Source organism: Epinephelus fuscoguttatus, linkage group LG13 (genome assembly GCF_011397635.1).
Source record: "Epinephelus fuscoguttatus linkage group LG13, E.fuscoguttatus.final_Chr_v1".
NCBI classification, from domain to species: Eukaryota; Metazoa; Chordata; class Actinopteri; order Perciformes; family Serranidae; genus Epinephelus; species Epinephelus fuscoguttatus.
This window is the reverse complement of record NC_064764.1, coordinates 37625301-37647610: the sequence shown is the minus strand read 5'-3', so window position 1 is coordinate 37647610 and position 22310 is coordinate 37625301. Positions and strand designations below refer to the sequence as shown.

The following is a 22310-nucleotide window of genomic DNA, read 5'->3' as shown; positions in this document are numbered from 1 at the left end:
TGCGATTGGTTGATTGCGATGTTGGTCCAGGAACATGTAACATTTGGCAAAATCACATTGACAGAATTTATCCTCTCGCACAAAATGGGCTGTCCCAAAAATTGAAGTTGTATAGAAGACAGGTGATAGGCATGTAGCCAAACGTACCCACTAACAGGAGCCCTCATTGGTCAATGCAGTCGCTACGTCAAAAAGGGGCGGGTACGTTGGTGCCAGTTAATGGCGTGGAAGCTTTAATGTTTTAAGTGTCTTAGAACGTCAGCAATGTTCTTGTTAACAGGACATGTTCTGTCCTTTAAATGCGTATCTGACACGTCAAGATGTTCTATTTTTACCTGTTAATACAAACAAATTTGACTTATTAATACAAATGTCAAAATTGACGTTTGGAATACTTGAGCATTATTATTAAACTTTCTACCAGAAAGGGCCGAGAAACATGTTAATCTTCAGGAATAGTTCAACATGTTGGGACATTCACTCCCTCCATTCCTCTCTGACAGTCAGATGTTCAGATTGATTCGACTCACGTCTGTACAGTAAATATGAAGCTACAAACAGGAGCTGGTTAGCTTAGCTTAGCATACAGACTGCAAACAGCTAGCCAGGCCGCCTCCATCAGTCTGAACATCTGACTTGAAACACGTCACCCTAATTGTCAATCTGATGTCGACATGTGAGAAAGTTTTCAGGTACTCACCGCAGCTGTCAGAGGTCTATGTTCATGATGAGCGGACGGGAGCAGTGATTAGTTTCTTCCATGTGTGAACATTAACAGCTGTTACAAACAGGAAGTGGACGACAGACCTGATTAAAAAACATTAATGAAATCACAACAACAAGATTCAACTAAACAATCTGTTTAATTAGAGAAAAGGAAAAGATTTCCAAAGGAAAAGAGCTCTGGTAGAAAAATGAAACGGTGAAGTGAGTTCATCCTTTTGTTGTTTGACTTCTGGAAAATGGAGACGGGAGGATGGGACAGAGTTCAGAGGCAGAACTGAGGATGACGTCACTCAGAGTTGGGTCAGTTTCCGGCACGGTGTACGAGCTCAGACCAGTCTGATTTTATGCAAACCAGCTGAACCGGCGTTTGTCGTTGTAACACATTGCAAATTAAAAAGTCGCCTAAATCAGCGATCTGTGCTGACGGTGTCACGATGGAGCTGAAAGTTCCCAATGAGCTAAATAACTCTTGTTAACAACAAGCTAGGCTACTTGCTGTCGACCAAACTGTGCGTCAGTCACAATATAAAATGTGTTTTCTGTTTTAAAAGGTTTACAGAGTAGGACAGCATGTAGGCTGCTCACTCATCTTTTACGTGGTTACGTCTCCAGTCTGATCTCGAGCAAACAGCTGATGTTTACCTGGTTTGTTCACATAAAGTAACAGAAGTGCTTCTTTAATGGTGTTGATATTACGTGATGTGACGTAACAGTCGCTAGTTTTCTGTTGAGACACAGTGTTTTTATGTTCCTCTCAGGGGTAGTGACACCTGGTATCATGCGGCGTACCAGTCCAGTCTGGTGTTTGGCCTAATATCAAACCAGTTTGAACACCTTTACACCGTCCTGACCCTGACGTCACCACATATTTACAGTATCAACTGCACCAGTTTCTGCTCCTGTGATGTTCAGAGTCATGAAGCGTGTTGCACCAAACCGTGTCCCTTTGACTGTTTGATAGATTTATTTTAGCAGCTCAGACCACGACTCCAGTCTGTCTGTGCACTGTCTCTGTGAGGATCATTATTTGGCAGGTTTAGCCTCGGCGGGGTTTTCTCCGGTGTCCAGGGTCTTGAGGAGGCGAAAGAGGCCCGCAGCTTCTCGGATGCGGCTGAACTCGATGCAGAAGGCCTGCACCTCGATGAACAGGTCCTGAACGTTGATGATCTTGTTTCTGATCAGCGACTGGAGGAAGACGCAGACCAGACGGACCAGACGGTTCTGGAGGAAATATCAAATATTAGAAACAACTCTCTGTAAAATACAATACAACCTACAGCCTCCATACTAAAACTGACCTCAAGAACATAAACAGGGTGTCTACAGGTATCAAACACCTAAACTTGTTTTTAAGACCTTTTCAAGATCATTTTTAACCACATTTAAGACAATATGGTCCCGAGCAGAGGTAGGTTTATGTAGACATACGGTTATTAGAGTGAGTATGTCTCCAAATAAAAGTAAAAATAGTTCAGGTAACAAACTGCATGAAAGCACACGTATAAAAATATGTACATGCAAACTCTACATGAATGCAGTGATTTATTAATGACTCCTTGAGGTCCACAGGTTTTTTTTTTTTGCTATATGTGAATGTGTTAAAATATCGTTTTTAACACATTCACATATTTCTGTTTTTGTCAGAGAGCAGGTCGACTACACTCCGGCCTTTTTAAAGGATCGTTATTATCAAAGTGTTGTTCTGTACCTGCATGTACTTGTCTTTGATTTGCTCACAGGTGGAGATGCAGTTGGAGATGTAGAGGTGGATGAACTCTGGAGGTAAATCCACCGCTGTGGTCAACCTGTGAACGTGACCGGATTTAACAATCATGAACACTGAAAGAAGAAATGGTCACATCAGCATTATAATTAGCATTACTGCTAATATTTAGGTAGTTTCTTGTTAAGTTGTTTGTTGCCTTCTTCTCATGTTTTTGAGAGAAATAAAGTAAATCTGCTCAGGTTTTAAAGGGTTAAGCATGAAAACCGTCAGATGCAGTGTGGAGCGCAGCGTCCTGACCTGTTGACGACCTCCATGGAGTGCAGCGACATGTCCATGTTCACCAGCACTGAGAAATACTCAGTGATCTGGCTGCTCTGCATCAGCTTCAGCAGCATCTCGATGGCCACCAGCGGGTTGTTCTCCACCAGATCAGGGAGCTTCGCCGGAGACAGACCGATGTGATACACCAGCTTTGGGTCCTTCTCCAGCTCCGCCAACAGCTGCACAGAGACAGAGAGGGAGGGAGTTTACAGCCTGACTACTCTTCTTCCTCCACCGTTGTTAAAACACATCAGTGAGTCACACCGTGTCACCGACAGGTTCCTTCATCACCATAGACACACACTGTAGTTTATTCTGACTCAGTCACACACAGTGTCCTGCTGACACTTAAACTCACTACAGCACCAGATGTGGATTAATCTGCAGCTGAAAATAGTCCCCAAAAAAAGTCAAAACTTTTTCCTGTCACGTGAACCGACACAGCGTGTCACGAGCTCACCTGTGACTGCTGCTGAGCCGACAGCGAGCTCTTGAAGGCCTTGGACATGATGCGTTTGATCTCCACGCCGGTGCTGTTCTTCACACACATGGAGCGATCCCATTGGATGCTGTGATCCGGCTCAGTGGGGTTCAGCCACGCCAGCTCGTCCTCACACACATGGAGGGGAGGGGGTGGGCGGATGAACTCGGGGCGGAAGTGACCTGAGGACGGAGAGGGGGTGGACGTTCAGATTATCATACACTAAATAACTTTATTCAAAGTGAAACTGATCCTCTACAAGTCTGAAGAAGTCTGTGGGTCAGGAGGCGCTATGACAAAGCGACTGGGTGTGTCTCAGTCCGCCTCCCTACCCTGCCCATTTTTCATACTTTTTTCACGTTCCAGGGAGGAGGCAAAACTCTGGGGTTTAGTTAGTCTTTCAAACATTAAAATCCGAAACACTTACTCTCCAGTGGAGGGCGGGGCCCTGTGACCAGAGACTCTATGATCTGATTGGCCACAGAGCTGTCGAATCCTGAGTTAGAAGAGTCTGGATCAGGGTCGTTGAGGATGCTGGGGAAGCTGGCTTTACTCTGAGTGGGCAGCTCTGACTGACGCTCTGCACAACAAACACACAAAACATAGGACCTTTAAAATAAAATTAAAAAACAAACAAACAATGCAATAAAATAACATAAGATAAAAAAGTAAAATAAACTGCATAATAAAAAACAGACTAAAAATAAAATAAAATAATGTTCTATTCTGCTGTCATCTCAGAAATAACAATATAGAAACCTCCTCGAGTGTCGCCATGTTTATTGTTTACATCATGCAAATCTGACAGTTCTGTATGGTCCTCTGATGATCTCCAGTAACACATGTAGTACAGACACAGGTATGTGAAATATTCTGTTCATGATGCAGCCAGTTGTGTCTGCGAACGTGTGTTTTAAAAGAATCCAGTTAATGTTCCCGCCTGACTCTTCACCATGTGAACTAAAGTAATATTTTATATACTTTAACTTAGAGAAGGCCAAACTTTTTGTCTTAGAACCAAATACAGAACAATAATAAGGAGTCACATAGCAAACAACAGTAAATGCAGTTTTTAACCAGTTACACAGCATGAAAATAAGTGTGTCTCTACCAGAACGTCCATTTGCCCCAGACGATTTTGTATCTTCAGGTCCACCGCCATGTTTACTGAGGTAAATGTTTTTATTGACTAGTCATTAATAATTGTTGGTGAAGCAGAGACATCCAGTGTTCATCTTAAGAAGTGCAATGGCAGGGCTCAGTAGTAGTAGTAGTTCCAGATTACAGCAACACTGTGTGTGAACTTGGCTGTGCTAAATATATATTTATACAATAACATTAATTAGAAATATGCTCAAGCCAGATTCTAGTTTCTTTTCAAAAAGTCGCTGTGGGCCATTTAAAACTGTAGGCCATAGTTTAGCCACCCCCTGCCATCTGCTATTCTTAAATTTCAGCCTTTAAATGTGAGTGCTGTCACTTTTGTGTTGGTGTACACTGACCTGCTAACGCCAGCTGCAGCCCACTGATGTCGATGGCCTGCGGCATGTTGCCGACGTCCATGCAGGACACCTGTCTGGGCGTCTTCTTGAAGAGATCCCTGGGCGGCGCCAACATCAGCTGGGACAGGAAGAACTTTTCAGGCTGCGTGATGGGAGGGAGGAAGCCTGGAGAGAGGTCACATGACACAGAACGATGTGGTTGAAGAACATGTGCTGATACTAGGGCTGCCACTAACGATTATTTTCACTGTCAACTAATCTGTCGATTATTTCTTCGATTAGTCGTCTAATCATTTCATTGAAAAATGTGTTAAAATGTTGAAAAATGTCGGTCTGTCTCGCCCAAACCCCAAAATTACATCATCTAATGTCTTGTTTCGTACTCACGCCAAAGGGTTTTAGTTCACCGTCACGGGAGAGTGTGTAAAGCTGCCAATATCTGAACGTAAGAAGCTGCAGTAAGAGTATTTTGGGTACTTTTGTAGTGCTTTTCTATGAAAAATGACCAATTAGTCGACTACTAAAATAGTCACCGATTATTTTAATAGTCGATTAGTCATCGATTACTCAACTAATCATGGCAACCCTAGCTGATACACAGGTATTATACAGCTGATCCAAGAGGGTTTGAAAGAGCTGATTTAGCTTTAAGAATGAGAGTTTTCTCAACACATAAAGGAACACTTCATCCTTCACTTGATCACAAACATTCAACATCAACTCATCTGGTGATACAAGGTTTTAACTGGACAGGTGGAATGCACCTTCTTGTTCAGGTACGATCATCTGCATCTGCATCCACTTTTAAAAGACATTTAAATACACATTTTTAGTACAAACACACTTCCACTGCATTAGATAAACCGTGGAACACAGTGAAGAAAATCCAGAACAACAGTGACGTTACCAAGAACTGGACGTCCCTCCATAATTGATGAAAAGACAAAACAAAAACTGGTCAGGGACGCTGCCAAGAGGCCGACAACAACGCTGACCAAGCTGCGGGAATCTCTGGCAAGAACTGGCTGTGTCCTACATGTGACTACAATCTCTCGTATTCTTCATATGTCTGCACTGTGGGGTGGGGTCGCAAGATGGAAGCGTTTTCTTACTAAAAAAAAAACATCCAAGCCTGGTTAAATTTTGCAAAAAGATGCATCAAATCTTCCAAAAGCATTGTGGGAAAATGTGCTATGGTGTTATGGACTTTTTGGGCATATTTCCAAAAGGTATGTCTGGCTCAAAAACAGCAGTGAAGCATCATGCTTTGGGGTCATTTTTCTTCAGGTGGAACTGGAGATTTAGTCCAGGTGGAGGGAAGAACTATGAACAGTTCCTGATGTCAGCCAATTTTGCCAAAACCTTCAGGTGTCTGCTAGAAAGCTGAGGATGAAGATGAATTTCACCTTCCAGCACAACAATGACCCAAAACATATGAACAAATCAACGGAAGAAAATTAAAGTTTTGGAGTCCAGACCTAAATCCAATTGAAAATCTGTGGGGTGACCTGAAGAGGGGTGTGCACAGAGCATGTGTGTGTATGGGTATATTTATGTAGGTGACTATTTGTGTAGCTGTATGTACATATTTTATTTACTATTTGCAGACACCTCATTCTTTATTGTCTTACTTCATTTAACTGTTTTTATGGTCTCGTGAAGTACTTTGTAACATCTGTTTTGAAGGGTGCTATATTAATAAATGTATTATTATTATTATGTTGTATTATTATTTTGGGACACACACAGGGCCTTACCTGAGAGCACCTTCTCCTGCTCCTCCCCGGCAGGTGCAGGGTTCAGCAGGTGAGCGAACACGGCAGCGAAGGGGTTCGCAGCCAGCGGCTCGGTGCGGTACATCTCCCAGAGCAGGTAGAGGGCGGTGAGCCTCTGCGGGGAGCTGGGCAGCAGGTCAGGCTGCTGCAGGAGCATGACCAGCACCGAGCCCACCCTGAAGTGCTCCGCTTTCCCGAAGTAGTGATGGAAGTGGGTGGAGAGGCTCTCGAAGGTGTTGGTGCATGCCTCCTCCGAGATGATGCTCAGCAGGTTGGACAGCTCCTTCGGGGCGAGGGTCATGGTCTGCCCGCCTCGGTCAGCTCAGCTCTCTGGAGGTCGGTGTTGTTATAAAACGCGATGTTTTCTGTTGATACAGTTCACCAGAAGTTAAATCATGTCTGCGGGAGAAAACCAAACAGTCCCGAAGTCGTTAGCTGAGAGTTAGCTTAGCCTAGCAGCAATGCTAGCTAACAGAAACCGGTGAAGTCATGTCACAAACTGAAGAGTCCGCCCATTAAAACCGGCTCTGACCGGTCCGGTAGCTACATAACAGTCTAATAAACCCGACAAACACAAACCAAACTCAAATATTCCCAATTTATTCCAGTTTAATGACGTGTTATCCGGACTGTTAGACACTGCTCTGCGCTGTTAACGTTAGCCGTTTAAATTCTGACCCTGTGGGCGCGGTGCATTCTGGGTAGCGTAGTTTTTTTTCCGGAGTTCCGCTTCCGGTACGCGCTTAGCTTTTATAAAATTAACATTTAACGATATTTTATGACAATTAAAACTGTTTGATTCCACTATCGGTTAACCGTTAATCTTTAAGTCAAAACTTTCAAATGTGAAACTGACCTGAAATAAACGCTAACTTCACCTGTTAACGCATCTTTACCCATAAGCACTTGCAATGTACTTCCGGTGTGTTGCGCTGTCAAAGTAAAAAGTTGTAACTCGTGGAGTGGTGGAATGTGAGCAAAGAGGTTACAGTATATAATAAGCTATATATAACTGCTATAATATTTATATTAATTATAAATAAAATACTATTTAAATTATATTATGAATATTATGTAATGTCACTTATGTGCTGCACTTCCATTTTGAGGTAGTCTTACTTATACTTTACTTGAGTATTTCCATTTTCTGCTACTTATACTTCTCCTCTACATCAAAGAGGAAAATTTTGAACTTTTTACTGCACTACTTTTTTTTTGTTGATAGCTTAAGTAACTAGCAGTGGTGAAAGAAGTAGCCTATTCAGAAGTACTTATTTACTTAATAATAATAGTATTAACTTTATTTATACACCTTTCATACAAGAAATGCAGCACAAAGTGAAATAATGGCAGTATAAGCACTGAGTGCTTCACATGAAAATAGGCAGAATGAACATAAAACAGAACTGAATAAAATCATAGAATTATAAAACTATAAATCATAAAATCAAGTAAGATTTTAAGAGTTGCAGCAGCATGAAGTATAAAAAGAAAGAGTTTCAGACCTCTATCATAAAAGTCAGAGCTAGTTAAAGGCTAAAGTGAACAGATATGATGAGTAAAAGTAGAAATACTAGTCAAAAATATTGTATTTTAAGTAAACGTACTGGATTAAAAATGTTAAGTGAAAGTGTTATCAGCAAAATGTACTAAAGGTAGTCAAAGTAAAAGTACTCACTCTGCAGAATCCTCCTTTCACAATGTTACACCTGTTATTATAGAATATTACATTGTTTTTTTATCACCAGTGAATACATGTACAAACATTTTAATGTTGGAGTTCGTCAATATGACAATTTTACATACTCTGTGTACTTCTGGGTAGATTAGTAGTATAGTAGTCACATACATAGGTTACATATAACATTTCTTTATTTTGTAAAAGGTAACTAGTAACTGTAAGAGTCCGATAAATGTAGTGGAGTAAAAACTACAATAATTGTCTCAGGGATGCAGCGGACTTAAGTATAAAGTAATATTAAATGTTGATACTCAGGTAAAGTATAAGTATTGTGAAAATCATACACTAGTATAGTACGGCACATTTAGTTACATTATACCACTGGTAACTTGTTACTTTGCAGTCATGTATTTCTATGTAACTTAGAGACAGTAACACAGACAAGCTGTTATAACATTTATTTAGTAATTCCACTTTTTTCTCTCTTACAAAAGAGCGATGTGCTTTCAGTCGCGCTTCGGTTTGGAAAGCAGAGAACTTCTCCAGACATCAGGTTTTACCAGGAAAACACTGCAGACTGACAGGTGGGTTTACAGCTCACTGAAGGATCAAACTGCAGCTCATCGATCGACTCTCAGGTTTAAGTGTACAAATATAATCCAGGTAAAAGATTTAATCTCTTACTGTTGAATTCACTTCAATAAAAAAGTGCAAATTAAAGATCTGATTCTTTCTGGTAAAACTTGTTTCTCAGTGACGTTCAAAGACCTCAGACACAAGTTTTCCCACAAGATCTCGTGTTTCCTGTTTAGTTATGACTGTGAGTTGCTCTTTACTGATAAGAGACAGAAGATAAATGATCTCATAGTCGATTTTCTTTAGATGATTTTGTGTATTTAGACCTGAGTCTGAAATCGTAGGTGAAACGTCTGCAGGGGCACTGATGAGTTTCTGGTAAAATCAGCCTGAGAGAAGTCGCCTGTCACATTTCATGGATCGTCTCATTTCTTGATTCACTCTCTGTGTTAAAGGAAAACTGCAGGCAGAACAAAAACCAGAGCGTGCCGACCATGGGCGGATTATGAGACGCTGACATCTCTCCTACACTGATCACACCTGGTTGGCTCGTCAGGGTGAGGGGGTCTGACGTTGAAAGACCCAAAACCCCCAATGACCCCTGGTACTGTCACTGATGATGTGTCCAAGTACATCACTAGATGTGTGTCTCTACCTGCTATGGACCAAACAACTGATCGATTAATCCAGAAAATAACTGACAGAGTGACAGTGAAAGTCCTCGTTAGATTGCAGCTCTACACAGCGACTCTGTTAGTGGCACTAAAAGATTAATCTTCCTCTGAGGGGTCGGCACGCTCTGGTTTTTGTGCCTCTTTAATATCAAACTGTACAACAAGAAAAAAAAAAAACACTGTTTCAGGTCCACTTCAGTCCACGAGGGAACATTTGGTTCATACTGCTTCACACACACACTGTATACACACACTCCCACACACACATCTGTTTATATGGCACAGAAACATCCAACCTCCACCTGAGAGTCCAAACACACAGGACGTCTTTTTAAAGGGCTATTACAACCAAACAGCACTGAACAGAAACACCACCACCTCCAGCTGATCAAACACACACACACACCATAAATCAAAAAAGAAGAAATACAAAGAGTATGAAAACATCGTGAATAAAAATGTCAGTTATTATATCAGGCATGCAGGCAAACACACTGTAAACTTCAACACTGGCAACCAGGCGCTTTGTTCAGGTCCACTTCACCACACGAGAACCACATGAGAACACGACGACGACAGGCCCAGGCTGCAACACCACCGGGAGGGAAACACAGGTGTCTGAATTCATCTTAAATCTGTCGGTTTTCTGCTGGAGTTTGGTGCGAAAGGATCAAACCTTCACTGGAGGAAGACCTCGTCCTGATCTGATCCTGTTAATTTAGACCAGAATTTAGTTTTCTGTCTTTGCATTGGGGATTCAGTGTTGAGTTTAAAGCTTTAAAAACTCTTCAGGGAACCTCATTTTGATGCTCAGGTTTGACTTTTCTTCCAAACTTCAGGTTTAAATCACATTTTCAGTTAAATTCTTTAAAGTGAGAGTAAAAACTAAAACAATAAGACCCAAGCTGGGCGAAAAAAATCCCAAACTATCCTTCAACAACTGTCTTCATCTGCACAGATCACAGGATGTATTAAAAGTAGTTTCTTTCTACGTGGTAAAACACTTTTCACCACAGCTCTGCTCAGCTTTAAAATAAAACACAGAGGCTCAGTCTACAGACTTCACATCAGAGACGACAATGATTATTATTTATGGCACAAAAGTCACTGAAAACTGTCTGTCATTCACTCCTCTCCACTGAGTTTGATATTTCTGTCTTCTATTGCAGTTTGATTATTAGTGTAAATATTTTAGTGTCTTTCTTACTCCTTTGTTTCATCTCTAATTATTTTCCCAGAGTTCTCAGTATCTTTATATGGAAGCCCAGTAACAGAAAAAAATAATATGAAGACTTGTGATGAAAATAAAAGATGCTGTAACTCACTATGATGAGAAACCTTCTCAAAATGATTTAGGGTAGAAAATCAATGATGTACAGCATCTAAAAATATTATTATTACTATTTTCGAGATATTAAGTTGTTATTTCAAGACAGCTTTTCATTATCGTTAAAGGTCTTTGTAATACTCCATTTTTAATGAGTTGCCATTGTGTGTAAAAATGCCAACATAGTTGTGTATGCTGACGACACCACTCTGTTCAGTGCCGCCATATTGGAGCGAGCTGTGTCACTCTCAGTCATTATTTCAAGAAAGTTTTTCATTGTAATAACTTACAAAGATCCTTTTGTCCTTTTTCATATTGGGCTCCATACTTTTAACACTTCACTGATGATAAAAAGATGAAGATAAGGCTCTTGAGAAACTAAGGAGGGTATTTGCTGAGGCCAAAGGTCAAAGGGACGAGGAGTTGGTTATAAACTAAATAAAATAAATCCTCCTGATGCAGTGAAAACACTCAGGAGAGACTGAAACTGGTTTGAACACTGATTCGATGATGTGGTTTGTTGGTTTAATTGTCTGATCTTTTACATAATTAACACGACAGCAGGTGAGGATGAGGAGAACGAGGAGGACGATGAGATAAAGAGAGGAAGATCAGCTGCAGTATTAAAAAATAAGAGGGTCTGTTTTTGTTTTTTTACGGAAACTTAAAAAGATAAAATGCTTTCAGTGCTTGTCCTAAAACTTGGATCAAAAAACTCCTGCTCTGAGACGATGATGATAAATGCGAGTCTGGACTTCTGTTTTCGAGGGATTTGGAGGACTGGAATTATTTACAAAGATAAGTCTCTGGTGCTAAATTTGATTCACTGTTTTCTGTTCACTCTCCTGCAGCTGACGCAGAGCTGCATTAAACTGCTGCTGATGCTAACATGATGTTTCCTGCTGCTGCTTCACATAAAAAAAAAAAAAATTCTACTGGCAAAAAAAGCGGTTGGCTTTTATTGTGAAGCCGTCACAGGAAACAAAACGTGTTAATCAGTGACGCAGACTTCAGTATTTGTAAAATTAAAAAGTATTTTTTCTTGATTAAACACTGAGAAGAGCCTCAATAAGAGCTATAGCTAAATGTTAATTTATCAGTTTTTGCAGACACAATGAGTCGTAGTGTAAAAGTGCTTCAGAGGAAACAAAGAAAGAAAGAAAATCTCTGAATTTGGTTTTTAGTGTAAAAGTGTCTTTTGCATAGCTTCATTTGATTCTGTCTTTTTAATCTCTGGGATCAGAGCGTCACATATTTCTTCTGTTAACACTAAAAATAATCTCAAGTCCTCACTTCAGGGGACGGACTGTGATCGTCCTCTGCTGAGGGTCGGGGTGAAGGGAGGAGAGTGCACAACTAGAAAAAAAATTCTTGTGATCACAAGAACTACAAGATATAAAAACGTTTTCTCTGACCTTCTGTGAAAGAACGGGAACATTGGGATCCATCACACCAACACACAACATGAAGACGCCTGAAGCTCTGCTCACTTCTCCAACAACAGAACTCACAAAAACTGCCTTATGGGTAGACAGAGACGATAACAAACTCCAGCTCTGATTCTGTCCAATAAACACGATAAAATATTAGTGAAACTCAGATTCTTTGATCTGTTTGTGATCGATTAGTGTGAGAAACTAAAAGGAAAAACAGGAACAGAGCTGAGTCATCTTTTCCCTTCTGGCTCAGATCGGATACACTGAACTGGTGTGAGACGCCACACGTCCACAGACACACATGAACACAGAAGTGTTGGTCCTCAGTCGGCGTAGTGCATGATGGACTCCACATAGTTTCCAGGGAAGAGGCCCGTGGTGGCGTTCATCACGCCTTCGTACCACCCGTCCTCGTTCTTCTTGATCACGTAGATGATCGCTCCTTCCTGGAACGACAGCTCGTCCTCCTTGTCGGCCGTGTAGTCGTAGATGGCCACCACTGGAGGGCGACAAAAATGATACCACAGATAGTTTGTCTTTATTTGACAGAGACGGTACAGACACAGACATGCAGAGAGTAAAAAAAGGACGAGTGCTGCAGGATCACATTCACTGTGGATGATTTGGGACACAGCTTTATGTTTCTGTACCTTTCTCCATGTAGGTTCTGGGGGCCCACGGTGGGTCCTCCTCAGCGTACGGGTCGCTGTACTCCACCACTGCTGACTCCTCCTCTTCATGTCCATCCTCCAGTGGCTGAGGAGTTGGCAGGGGCTCCTCAGGCGCTGATTGGCTCTCTGCAGCTGGGTGAGGTGGAGGAGGGACGTCTGAGACTGGAAGTGAGGAAGGACATTGTACACTCAGAAACACACTCATGTGCTTTACACCAAAACCTCCTATACATTTGATTTAGTAAAATAAAACACTGAGGTTCGGTGTCTTGCACAAGGAAGAGGCGAGGAGGTGAACTGGCACCTCTCCAGCTGCCAGCCCATGGTCCATACTTGGCCAGAACCGGGACTTGAGCCTCTGGTTCCCAAGACAAGTCCCTGTGGACTGAGCTACTGCTGCACCCACTACTGCTACATTTATGCCCAGCGTCCACACTACTGAAACGGAAACATTTGCTTCCCTGACTGGGTAGCTAAGTCTACATACCTTTTGTGATGTCATCCTGCTTGTAAGGATGCTCCCTTCCCTTCCCTTCCTTCCCTTCCTTTCCTTCCCTTCCTTCCTTTCCCATCCCTTCCTTTCCTTCCCCTTCTTTCCTTTCCTTCCCTTCCTTTCCTTTCCCTTCCTTCCTTTCCTTTCCCCTCCTTCCTTTCCTTCCCCTTCCTTCCTTCCCTTCCCCTTCCTCCCTTTTCCTTCCCTTCTTCCTTCCTTTCCCTTCCTTCATTTCCTTTCCTTCCCTTCCTTTCCTTCCCCTTCCTTCCTTCCCTTCCCCTTCCTCCCTTTTCCTTCCCTTCTTCCTTCCTTTCCCTTCCTTCATTTCCTTTCCTTCCCTTCCTTTCCTTTCCCTTCCTTCACCTTCCCTTCCTTTCCCTTCCTTCCTTCCTTTCCTGTCCTTCCTTTCCCTTCTTCCTTCACCTTCCTTTCCTTTCCCTTCCTTTCCTTCCCTTCATTCCTTCCTTCTTTTCCCTTCCTTTCCCATCCTTCCTTTCCCTCCATTTCCTTTCCTTTCCCTTCCTTCCTTTCCCTTCCTTTCCTTTCTTCTTTTCCCTTCCTTTCCCGTCCTTCCTTTCCTTTCCTTTCCCTTCCTTTCCTTCTCCTTCCTTCCTTTCCTTCCCTTCCTCCTCCTCCTTCCTTCCCTTCCCTCCTTTCCTTCCCTTCCTTTCCTCCTCCATCCTTCCTTCCCTTCCCTTCCCTCCTTTCCTTCCCTTCCTTTCCTTTCCTTTCCTTTGACTGCCTTAAACTCACGTGTTCCACCTCATCGTCAGTCCAAGCAAACAACATCTCTTACCGTGTGCCATCTTTGTAGTAACTAAGCAACCAACCACAGAGTAAACAATCCTCTTCCTCTTTATACTGGCACACACATGCTCATTGTATGTGAATGGTCGTGTATTATGTGTTTTCAGGTGTGTGTGCCTTAATGAGACTTACTGGACTCTTGAACTCGAGCGACGAAACCCATCAGAGGAAGCTGAGGAGTGAACTGGAGGAGGGAGGGGGGCGGGGGGGATGCTGCCAACACACACATGAGAGTTAATCAAGTTATAGATCAAGTTATAGATCATTTTATCACACTGATAATTAAAGTAAGAGTTCAGTGAGGAGGAAAATATCTCCTGAATAAATCAACTTGTTCTGTTCCAGATTGTGTGTGTGTGTGTGAGACAGTGTATAATACCTGGGCTCTGGTTGTAGTATGGACCCCCGTTGACCTGGTTCTGTGTTTCGATTGGCTGACCAGTCACAGACGGGGGGCGACGGTACGGCAGTGACCCCCCCACCTGAGGAGCCTGCTGGCGGGGCTGAGGCCTGTTCATACTGAAGAACTGAGGGACGATAGGACCTGAGACAGACAGAGGACAGAGGATCCTGGTCAGAACTGGTGATTCATGTATTTAAAATCAAAAGATTTAACAGATCTTTTCGGCGGCTTAAACTCGCAACACTTTGGAGAAATTAGGTTTTGACTGGTGAAAAATAATCCACACTCTGTTAACTGGCTCTCGGTACTATTAATACAATACTTCGGTCAGACAGGCCTCATCAGTCACTAACTACTTTTCCACCTCTTATTTCAGTCCCAGAAACATTCGGTGCGTTTCATCTCATATGATACTAAGCAGCCTCCTTCATTCATAGCTCTGATGATGTCACTCGTCAGGAACACGCCCGCCTCTTTCACATGAACTCACTGGTGGCTGGATAGGAAAACCCAGAGCTGACTGAACTAGTTGATAACCAGATTTGTACTACCGGTTATCCAGACGGCCAATGTGACGCGTTAGTCAAACCAGATAACGAGACGATATCCTACAAAAGTTGAACTGGCTTCATAGTGCAGGGCTCTGCTGTTGTAATCGAACCCCAGGGTGAGACTTGAGACAGAGGGAGGGTACAACTGTGGAACAACCTTCTATTGGGAATCAGACAAGTCACCTTACTGTCCTCCTTCAAAACTCATTTTTCATGAACTGGATTTTGACTACAGGTTTTTTCGTTTGTGTTTGTTTATTTACAAATGACCTTCTGATTGCTTCGGACAAAGGACTTGTCTCTGTACTTGTTTTATTAGATCTTAGTGCGGCGTTTGACACAATTGACCATCAAATTCTACTGCAGAGACTGGATCACTTAATTGGCCTAAAAGGTTCTGCACTAAGCTGGTTTAAATCTTATTTATCTGATCGTTTTCAGTTTGTTGAGGTTCATAATGAATCATCCTTATGTACCAAAGTTTGTTTTGGAGTTCTGCAAGGTTCTGTGCTCGGACCAATCCTATTTACTCTATATATGCTTCCTTTAGGTAACATCATTAGAAATCACTCTATAAATTTCCATTGTTATGCGGATGATACTCAGTTGTATTTATCGATGAAGCCAGAAGAAAGTAATCAATTAACTAAACTCCATAACTGCCTTAAAGACATAAAAACCTGGATGAGCACCAATTTCCTGATGTTAAATTCAGACAAAACTGAAGTTATTGTTCTTGGCCCCAGACAACTCAGAGACTCTTTATCTGATGACACAGTTTCTCTAGATGGCATTGCTCTGGCCCCTGCCACTACCGTAAGAAACCTCGGAGTAACATTTGATCAAGATTTGTCTTTTAATTCTCATTTAAAACAAACCTCACGGACTGCATTTTTTCATCTGCGTAATATTGTGAAAATTAGGCCTATCCTGACCCGAAAAGATGCAGAAAAATTGGTCCACGCTTTTGTTACCTCTAGGCTGGATTACTGTAACTCTCTATTATCAGGTAGCTCTAGTAAGTCCTTAAAAACCCTCCAGCTAATTCAGAATGCAGCAGCACGTGTACTGACAGGAACTAAGAAACGAGATCATATTTCTCCTGTTTTAGCTTCTCTGCACTGGCTCCCTGTAAAATCCAGAACTGAATTTAAAATCCTACTGTTACCTTATAAAGCTCTAAATGGTCAAGCTCCGTCATATCTTAGAGAGCCCATAGCGCCTTATTATCCCACCAGAACACTGCGCTCTGAGAACGCAGGGTTACTCGTGGTCCCTAAAGTCTCCAAAAGTAGATCAGGAGCCAGAGCCTTCAGCTATCAGGCTCCTCTCCTGTGGAATCATCTTCCTGTTACGGTCCGGGAGGCAGACACTGTCTCCACATTTAAGACTAGACTTAAGACTTTCCTCTTTGATAAAGCTTATAGTTAGGGCTGGCTCAGGCTTGCCCTGTACCAGCCCCTAGTTAGGCTGACTTAGGCCTAGTCTGCCGGAGGACCCCCCTATAATACACCGGGCACCTTCTCTTCTTCTTCCTCTCTCTCTCTCTCTCTCTCTCTCTCTCTCGTATTCTATTACTGCATCTTGCTAACTCGGCCATTCTGGATGTCACTAACTCGGCTTCTTCTCCGGAGCCTTTGTGCTCCACTGTCTCTCAGATTAACTCATATCACAGCGGTGCCTGGACAGCGTGACGTGTGTGGTTGTGCTGCTGCCGTGGTCCTGCCAGATGCCTCCTGCTGCTGCTGCCATCATTAGTCATTAGTCATACTTCTTCTGTTATTATACACATATGACTATTGTCACACATGTATACTGCCAGGTATTAATACATACTTTCAACATATTGTACCACAGTAGCCAGAACTATAACTATAATATTATTACTTTCAATAATGTTGTTGTAAGCTACTGTCATTACCTGCATCTCTCTCTCTCTCTCTCTCTCTCTCTCTGTCTCATTGTGTCATATGGATTACTGTTAATTTGTTATGCTGATCTGTTCTGTACGACATCTATTGCACGTCTGTCCGTCCTGGAAGACGGATCCCTCCTCAGTTGCTCTTCCTGAGGTTTCTACCGTTTTTTTTCCCCCGTTAAAGGGGTTTTTTGGGGAGTTTTTCCTTATCAGCTGTGAGGGTCCTAAGGACAGAGGGATGTCGTATGCAGTAAAGCCCTGTGAGGCAAATTGTGATTTGTGATATTAGGCTTTATAAATAAAATTGAATAGAATTGAATTGAATTATTGCTTTCATTCATTTCCTTATCGTCACATTTTTATTCATTGTCTCTTTTATTTTGTTTCCATTTTTAGCTACACTGAACTGACTCCAAACTTGTAAACTTGTTTTTGAAAAGCACTAGATACATAAAGTTTATCATTATTACTATTTTTAAAAAACACACTGGACTGATCTCAGGCTTCAAGGTGATAAATATAAAAAGCTGTGTCCATGTTCCACACTGACCGTATCATGTACTCTGTGTTACTGTGAAGTTACTGTGAGAGAGCAGCGTGTATTTGACAGTGAACCAAAAAACCAAACACATATAAAAAAGCAGGATGTGAAGATGAACAATGAGCCAAATGAAGACAGCTGTATGTTGTGTGTGCAGGCTGCTGAACGAGTCCCTACAGTCAGAATTAAAGTTATTCTGTGATTGCTGTGACTCTTGTGTCTGTGCAGCTCCTAAAAATAAAAGCAGAGCAGACTGTGTGTAATCAGAGGCTCAGTCTGTGGGGTCTGAGCTGCAGAACATTTTATTGAATCTGAATCCCTCACAGTCTTTTTAGGTTTAGTTTTCAACATTTAGATGTAAACAAATTTAAACTAAAGATGGTCTGAGATCAGATGAGAAGGCAGGATATGAAATGTTGATTAAAAAAGTATCTGACAGACGGAATTAAAGGAACAGTTTGAAGATTTAAGGAGATTTAGTGGCGTCTGGTGGTGAGGACTACAGATTGTAACTTGCTGAAACTTCTCCTGGTTAAAATTTCGTCAGTGTTCAGGAGGTTTTTTAACCAGGAGCTAAATTAAAACAGAACAGAAGAAGGAAATGAAGGATGGAGGAAGGCAGAGCGCCGACGACAGAGGCGGTGCAGAAACTCACCTTCAGCAGGTGATGATGAGGAGGAGGAGGAGGAGAGTGGAGGAGGAGGGGCAGGAGGAAGGAGAGGAGACAGCTCTACGTCAGAGCCAGGGGCGGGGTTAGAGGTGTTGGCGGGTGCGTTTGATCGTGTGTTTGTCTGAGGAGGTGAGTCGGCGTGTTGTGCGGGTGAGTTTGGTGGTAAGGCTGCGTTGGGTTGTGTTAAGGTTGTGGTGGAGGAGGAGGAGGAGAAGGAGGAAGGAGTCGGGGAGGGGGAGGGGGAGGAGTTAGGAGCAGTGGAGGAAGAGCTAGCTGGTCCAGCAGTCGGGGAAACTTCAGGAGAAGGAAAGGGAAGAAGGAAGCAAGGAAGGAAGGAAGCAGGGAATATTAGGAGTTAAGTGGCTGCTACAGGAATATGTTCAAACATTACATCCAATAATAAGCTGTATATGTGCTTTAATCATCTTTGTGCACGTACATTTTAAAATAAATGTTAGGATGGAAGAAAAAAGCAAAGGAAGGGAATTAAATTAATCGTTGATTTATTAGGATCATTGATAGTTTTATTAATACAGAGTGAATATTCTTCCTGGCTTCTAATCACATCAACAGAAACATTAAATCAAACTCAAAATAAAAATGAGCTAAGAGTTTCTATCATTCTATTAAATCAAGAAAGTCGGAAGGATAGAGAAGGAAGGAAAGATGTTGTAAAGTGTAAACGTGTGCGCGTTGCTTGCATGTGTTACCTGGGAAGGTGGAGGGCGGGGACGGCGTCGGCACGGCAATAGGAATGCCCACGCTGCCGCTGCCACTGTTCTCCCTGCTGCTGCTGCGACTGCTGCTGCTGGGATGGCTGCCACCACTGCTACCACTGCACGCACACACACGCGCACACACACACACACACACACACACACACGGCAGGATTATTAATGTACTGTAAAAGTGTTCAGGTCTAGAAAATGTGTCTACAGCTCAACTTCGCCTTCTTTAGCCTACATGGGCTGGGACCGAGCTACATCGCTAACTCCCTTGTGAACTATTTGTCTCCATGAACACTGCGATCATCCGCTGCTGGTTGTTAGCTGTAGTTATTGGAGGTTCCCAGAAACAGCTGGTGGAAGATCAGGGATGCAGCCTTTGTCAGTGACGCCCCAAAACTATGGAACACACTACGTATAAATATCAGGGAAGCCAGCTCGCTAAATATTTTTAAAAGAAAGCTACAAACATGCTGATACAGGTCTGAAACTCTTTTTACGCTTCATGCCACGTGACACACCTCCTTCATGACACAAGCAGATAATGAAGACAGGAGAGAAGAGGATGTCAGAGCAGCTGATGAAGTGATGAAGATTAATAAGACAGAAAGAGAAGTAAGTCAGCTGCCTGCAGAGAAACTTCAGAATAAAAGCAGAGCGGTGGCTGTTAGAGCAGCAGCAGTGAGTCAAACGTTAATGTCGGCACAGAAGATATGAAGCAATGAAAAGCTGCAGACACAGAATCTGATTGGCTGACGGCTCCAGACCAGCACAGACAGAGATGGTGATTGGATGGGAAATAGTTTTCCCATCCAGAGCATCAACAGGCGGCCTGTTAGAGGCTCACACAGGTGGATAAACTGCAGAGGAGAGACAGTAAAGCTGCACACTGAATCAATGAATCAATGAATGAGAAGAAAATCAGTTAGTTGATGCTGCGAGGATGAAAGCAGGAAGTTAGTTTGTGTCCTCTGACGTCACTCAGCAGTGATGCTCAAACAACACGACTGTCAGATGCACTAACAGGAAGTCAAATCAAAATTAACAGAAAAATGTTGATATCAGTGAACAGGATTTTAGCCAGTTAAAACTGTGACATGTTAGTGAGTGATTGTCTTAGGAAGCAATATAAGACTAAAGATCATGTTTACTATTTAATATTGTTTATCAGTCAACTTGAATGTTTTTATTCACTAATTAATAACTACCCCTGTTTCACTGCAGTAACCATGAGACATATTTTAGCACAAAGCTGCGTTTTAAATCAACTATAGAAACTCCCTGAGTGTCACTGCTGAGTGACATCACAGAGGAAACACAGGACAGCAGCAGAGTTTGTGATAAAGCAAAGTTCAACAACAAAACAAGAAGACAGGTGAGAACTCACGAGCAAAGGTTTTGGGAATCATGTAACAGCAGATTGCTCTATTATTTTTCTGCATTGTCCACACTCATTGACCATCCACAGAGACGCTCCAGGGGACAGGTCAAAATCTTATAAAGGTTTAAAGGTTCGGCAGTTCGACATGGTGCCGTGAGAACACAAACCAACTCTGGGTCGATGATACAACTTTGGAACAACATGAGTCCCTGATTCAGACCAAAGGAGACCACTCTAGGTCTGAAAGCACCATCACTGTCTGTAAGAATGCAACTCATTTCCCAAAATGTTTAACCGTCCTTTAACCTAAGCTCATCTGAAAGGAGTGTTTCCTGTCTGTGTGGAGGGAAACTCTTCCTATAAGATTAAAAAAGTTGTTGTGGTTGAAGTTAACATTTTGATCTTTTCTCTTTAAAAACTGAACTCCAGGTTTGGGATCATTTTTCTTGGAACGTTTCTCACCATGTGACATATATGATGTCCAAAGTATTTGCTCATGCTCGCTCACCTTGTTAAAAGTGATCAGATCAGCCAAGAATGAAAGCATGAAGTTAATAAAGCACACTGAGAAAGAAGGACGTGTTGAAAGGATGCAACGTTAGTAGTTAGTCAGGACTTTATCTTCAACACATCTGTCAGTCTAGATGGAGACGAAGCATGTTTGTCAAAGTTTAACATCGTTATTAAAATAAAAGTACAATAGTGATACACCCAGTGACTCCAAAGATTTCTAAATTTGGAGTCCCACGCTAGACTTGCAGATGTGTTGAAGATCTGCCTTTCTGTGATCACATAAAAACATCGCCATGAGAGGGGAGGAAAAAGCTCTCAAGTTGTCATCTGGCAGCCATGTTTACACGCCAACCCCTCTACCTGTATGTTCGGGGGCGATGGTTGAGGGTGGCGGTGCGGGCCGGACTGGGAAGCTGTCCGACAGCCATATTGTTCCTGGTGGGGCTGGAGACGTAATCGTTGGGCACCACCGGGGGGCGCACTGGCTCCAGTGTCCTGTAGGGGGAGTTCTTCCTGTACATGTGGGAGGTCAGGGTGGATAAAGGGTTAACGGGTGGAGTCTATTTCTGATGACAAAGTCTGACAGCAGCATCCTGTTGGGAAGTTTGCATTTCCTAGGACAGAGAAGAAATGACCCGCCTTATTTTGATTTACTCTGCCTCTGATTGGCTCATCCTGGCATTCTTACCCTAAACCTAACCAATCCAACCAATGAAGGCAACGAGTACTAGCCAATCACAGGTAGAGTAGGGCAGGTCATACCTTCGCTAACCTAGGATTCACAAATTTGTGTTCTGTAGGGCGACCACTTCCTGTACAGCACCTGAGAACCTGGAAAAAGTGGTGGAGTTTGATCAGTTTGCCCAAATTTATTTTACTCTGCATCTGGGACTCAACATCAGAAACATGAACTTTCATACTGGGTTCAGTTGGGAAAAGGTGACGTATATTAGGTCATGTATTTCATGCACCAATCAGAGTTTCGCAACATCAGTTGATGAGTCGTTTTGAGTCGACTCTGATCAAACCACACAGTACTGAAGATCATCTGAGTTTTTGTTTATCTCTTGAGAAATAAAAACCTAACCAGGGCTGCTCCTTGAAAGCCACAGATTGGAATCATCAGTTGGAGACCCCAGTCGACTTTGACTGTTTCAAGTCCTGTGGTCTATTTTCTATTTTTTTTGGGGCTAGTCAGTGTGCTGTGCATTGTACTTCTGGGGCCGTTTTGGCAGTATCAATTTCGTTGACAAAAATTTTGTTTTCAGTTGTGAGCTGTAATTCAGCTGTAATGCCAGGGCTACACTGCCAACGAAGTGCTGCAAAGCGCAGCGCATCGAAATTCTCGCGTGAGCCAGAGCATTTCCGTTCACATCAGACGCGCATTTCTCCACGCTGGTCGACAAGCGCTC

General features: G+C 42.5%; 2 protein-coding genes across 5 annotated transcripts in view; both read right to left on the bottom strand.

Moving 5' to 3' along the window:
* Positions 1-853: 853 nt before the first annotated feature.
* Positions 854-7215, bottom strand: cnot11 (CCR4-NOT transcription complex, subunit 11). The gene is made up of 7 exons (XM_049594037.1): positions 6514-7215; positions 4757-4921; positions 3682-3834; positions 3234-3436; positions 2750-2952; positions 2435-2531; positions 854-1947 (listed from the first exon to the last, which is right to left on the bottom strand). The coding sequence occupies exons 1-7, from the start codon at positions 6830-6832 to the stop codon at positions 1750-1752; spliced, it is 1338 nt and encodes a 445-aa protein (XP_049449994.1). The 5' UTR covers positions 6833-7215; the 3' UTR covers positions 854-1749.
* Positions 7216-11138: 3923 nt separating this feature from the next.
* The window catches only part of LOC125899292 (abl interactor 2-like), a 41044-nt gene continuing 29872 nt past the window's right edge, over positions 11139-22310 (bottom strand). For 2 of the 4 annotated variants that reach the window (XM_049593475.1, XM_049593476.1), the window contains 7 exons: positions 21259-21411; positions 18990-19114; positions 18265-18573; positions 14576-14740; positions 14329-14409; positions 12876-13058; positions 11139-12724 (listed from right to left, as the gene is read on the bottom strand). In XM_049593475.1, coding sequence (XP_049449432.1) covers positions 12549-12724; positions 12876-13058; positions 14329-14409; positions 14576-14740; positions 18265-18573; positions 18990-19114; positions 21259-21411 — 1192 coding nt within the window. In that variant the 3' untranslated portion in view covers positions 11139-12548. The remainder of the gene's footprint in view (positions 12725-12875; positions 13059-14328; positions 14410-14575; positions 14741-18264; positions 18574-18989; positions 19115-21258; positions 21412-22310) is intronic. The other 2 variants (XM_049593477.1, XM_049593478.1) reach the window with 1 other exon arrangement.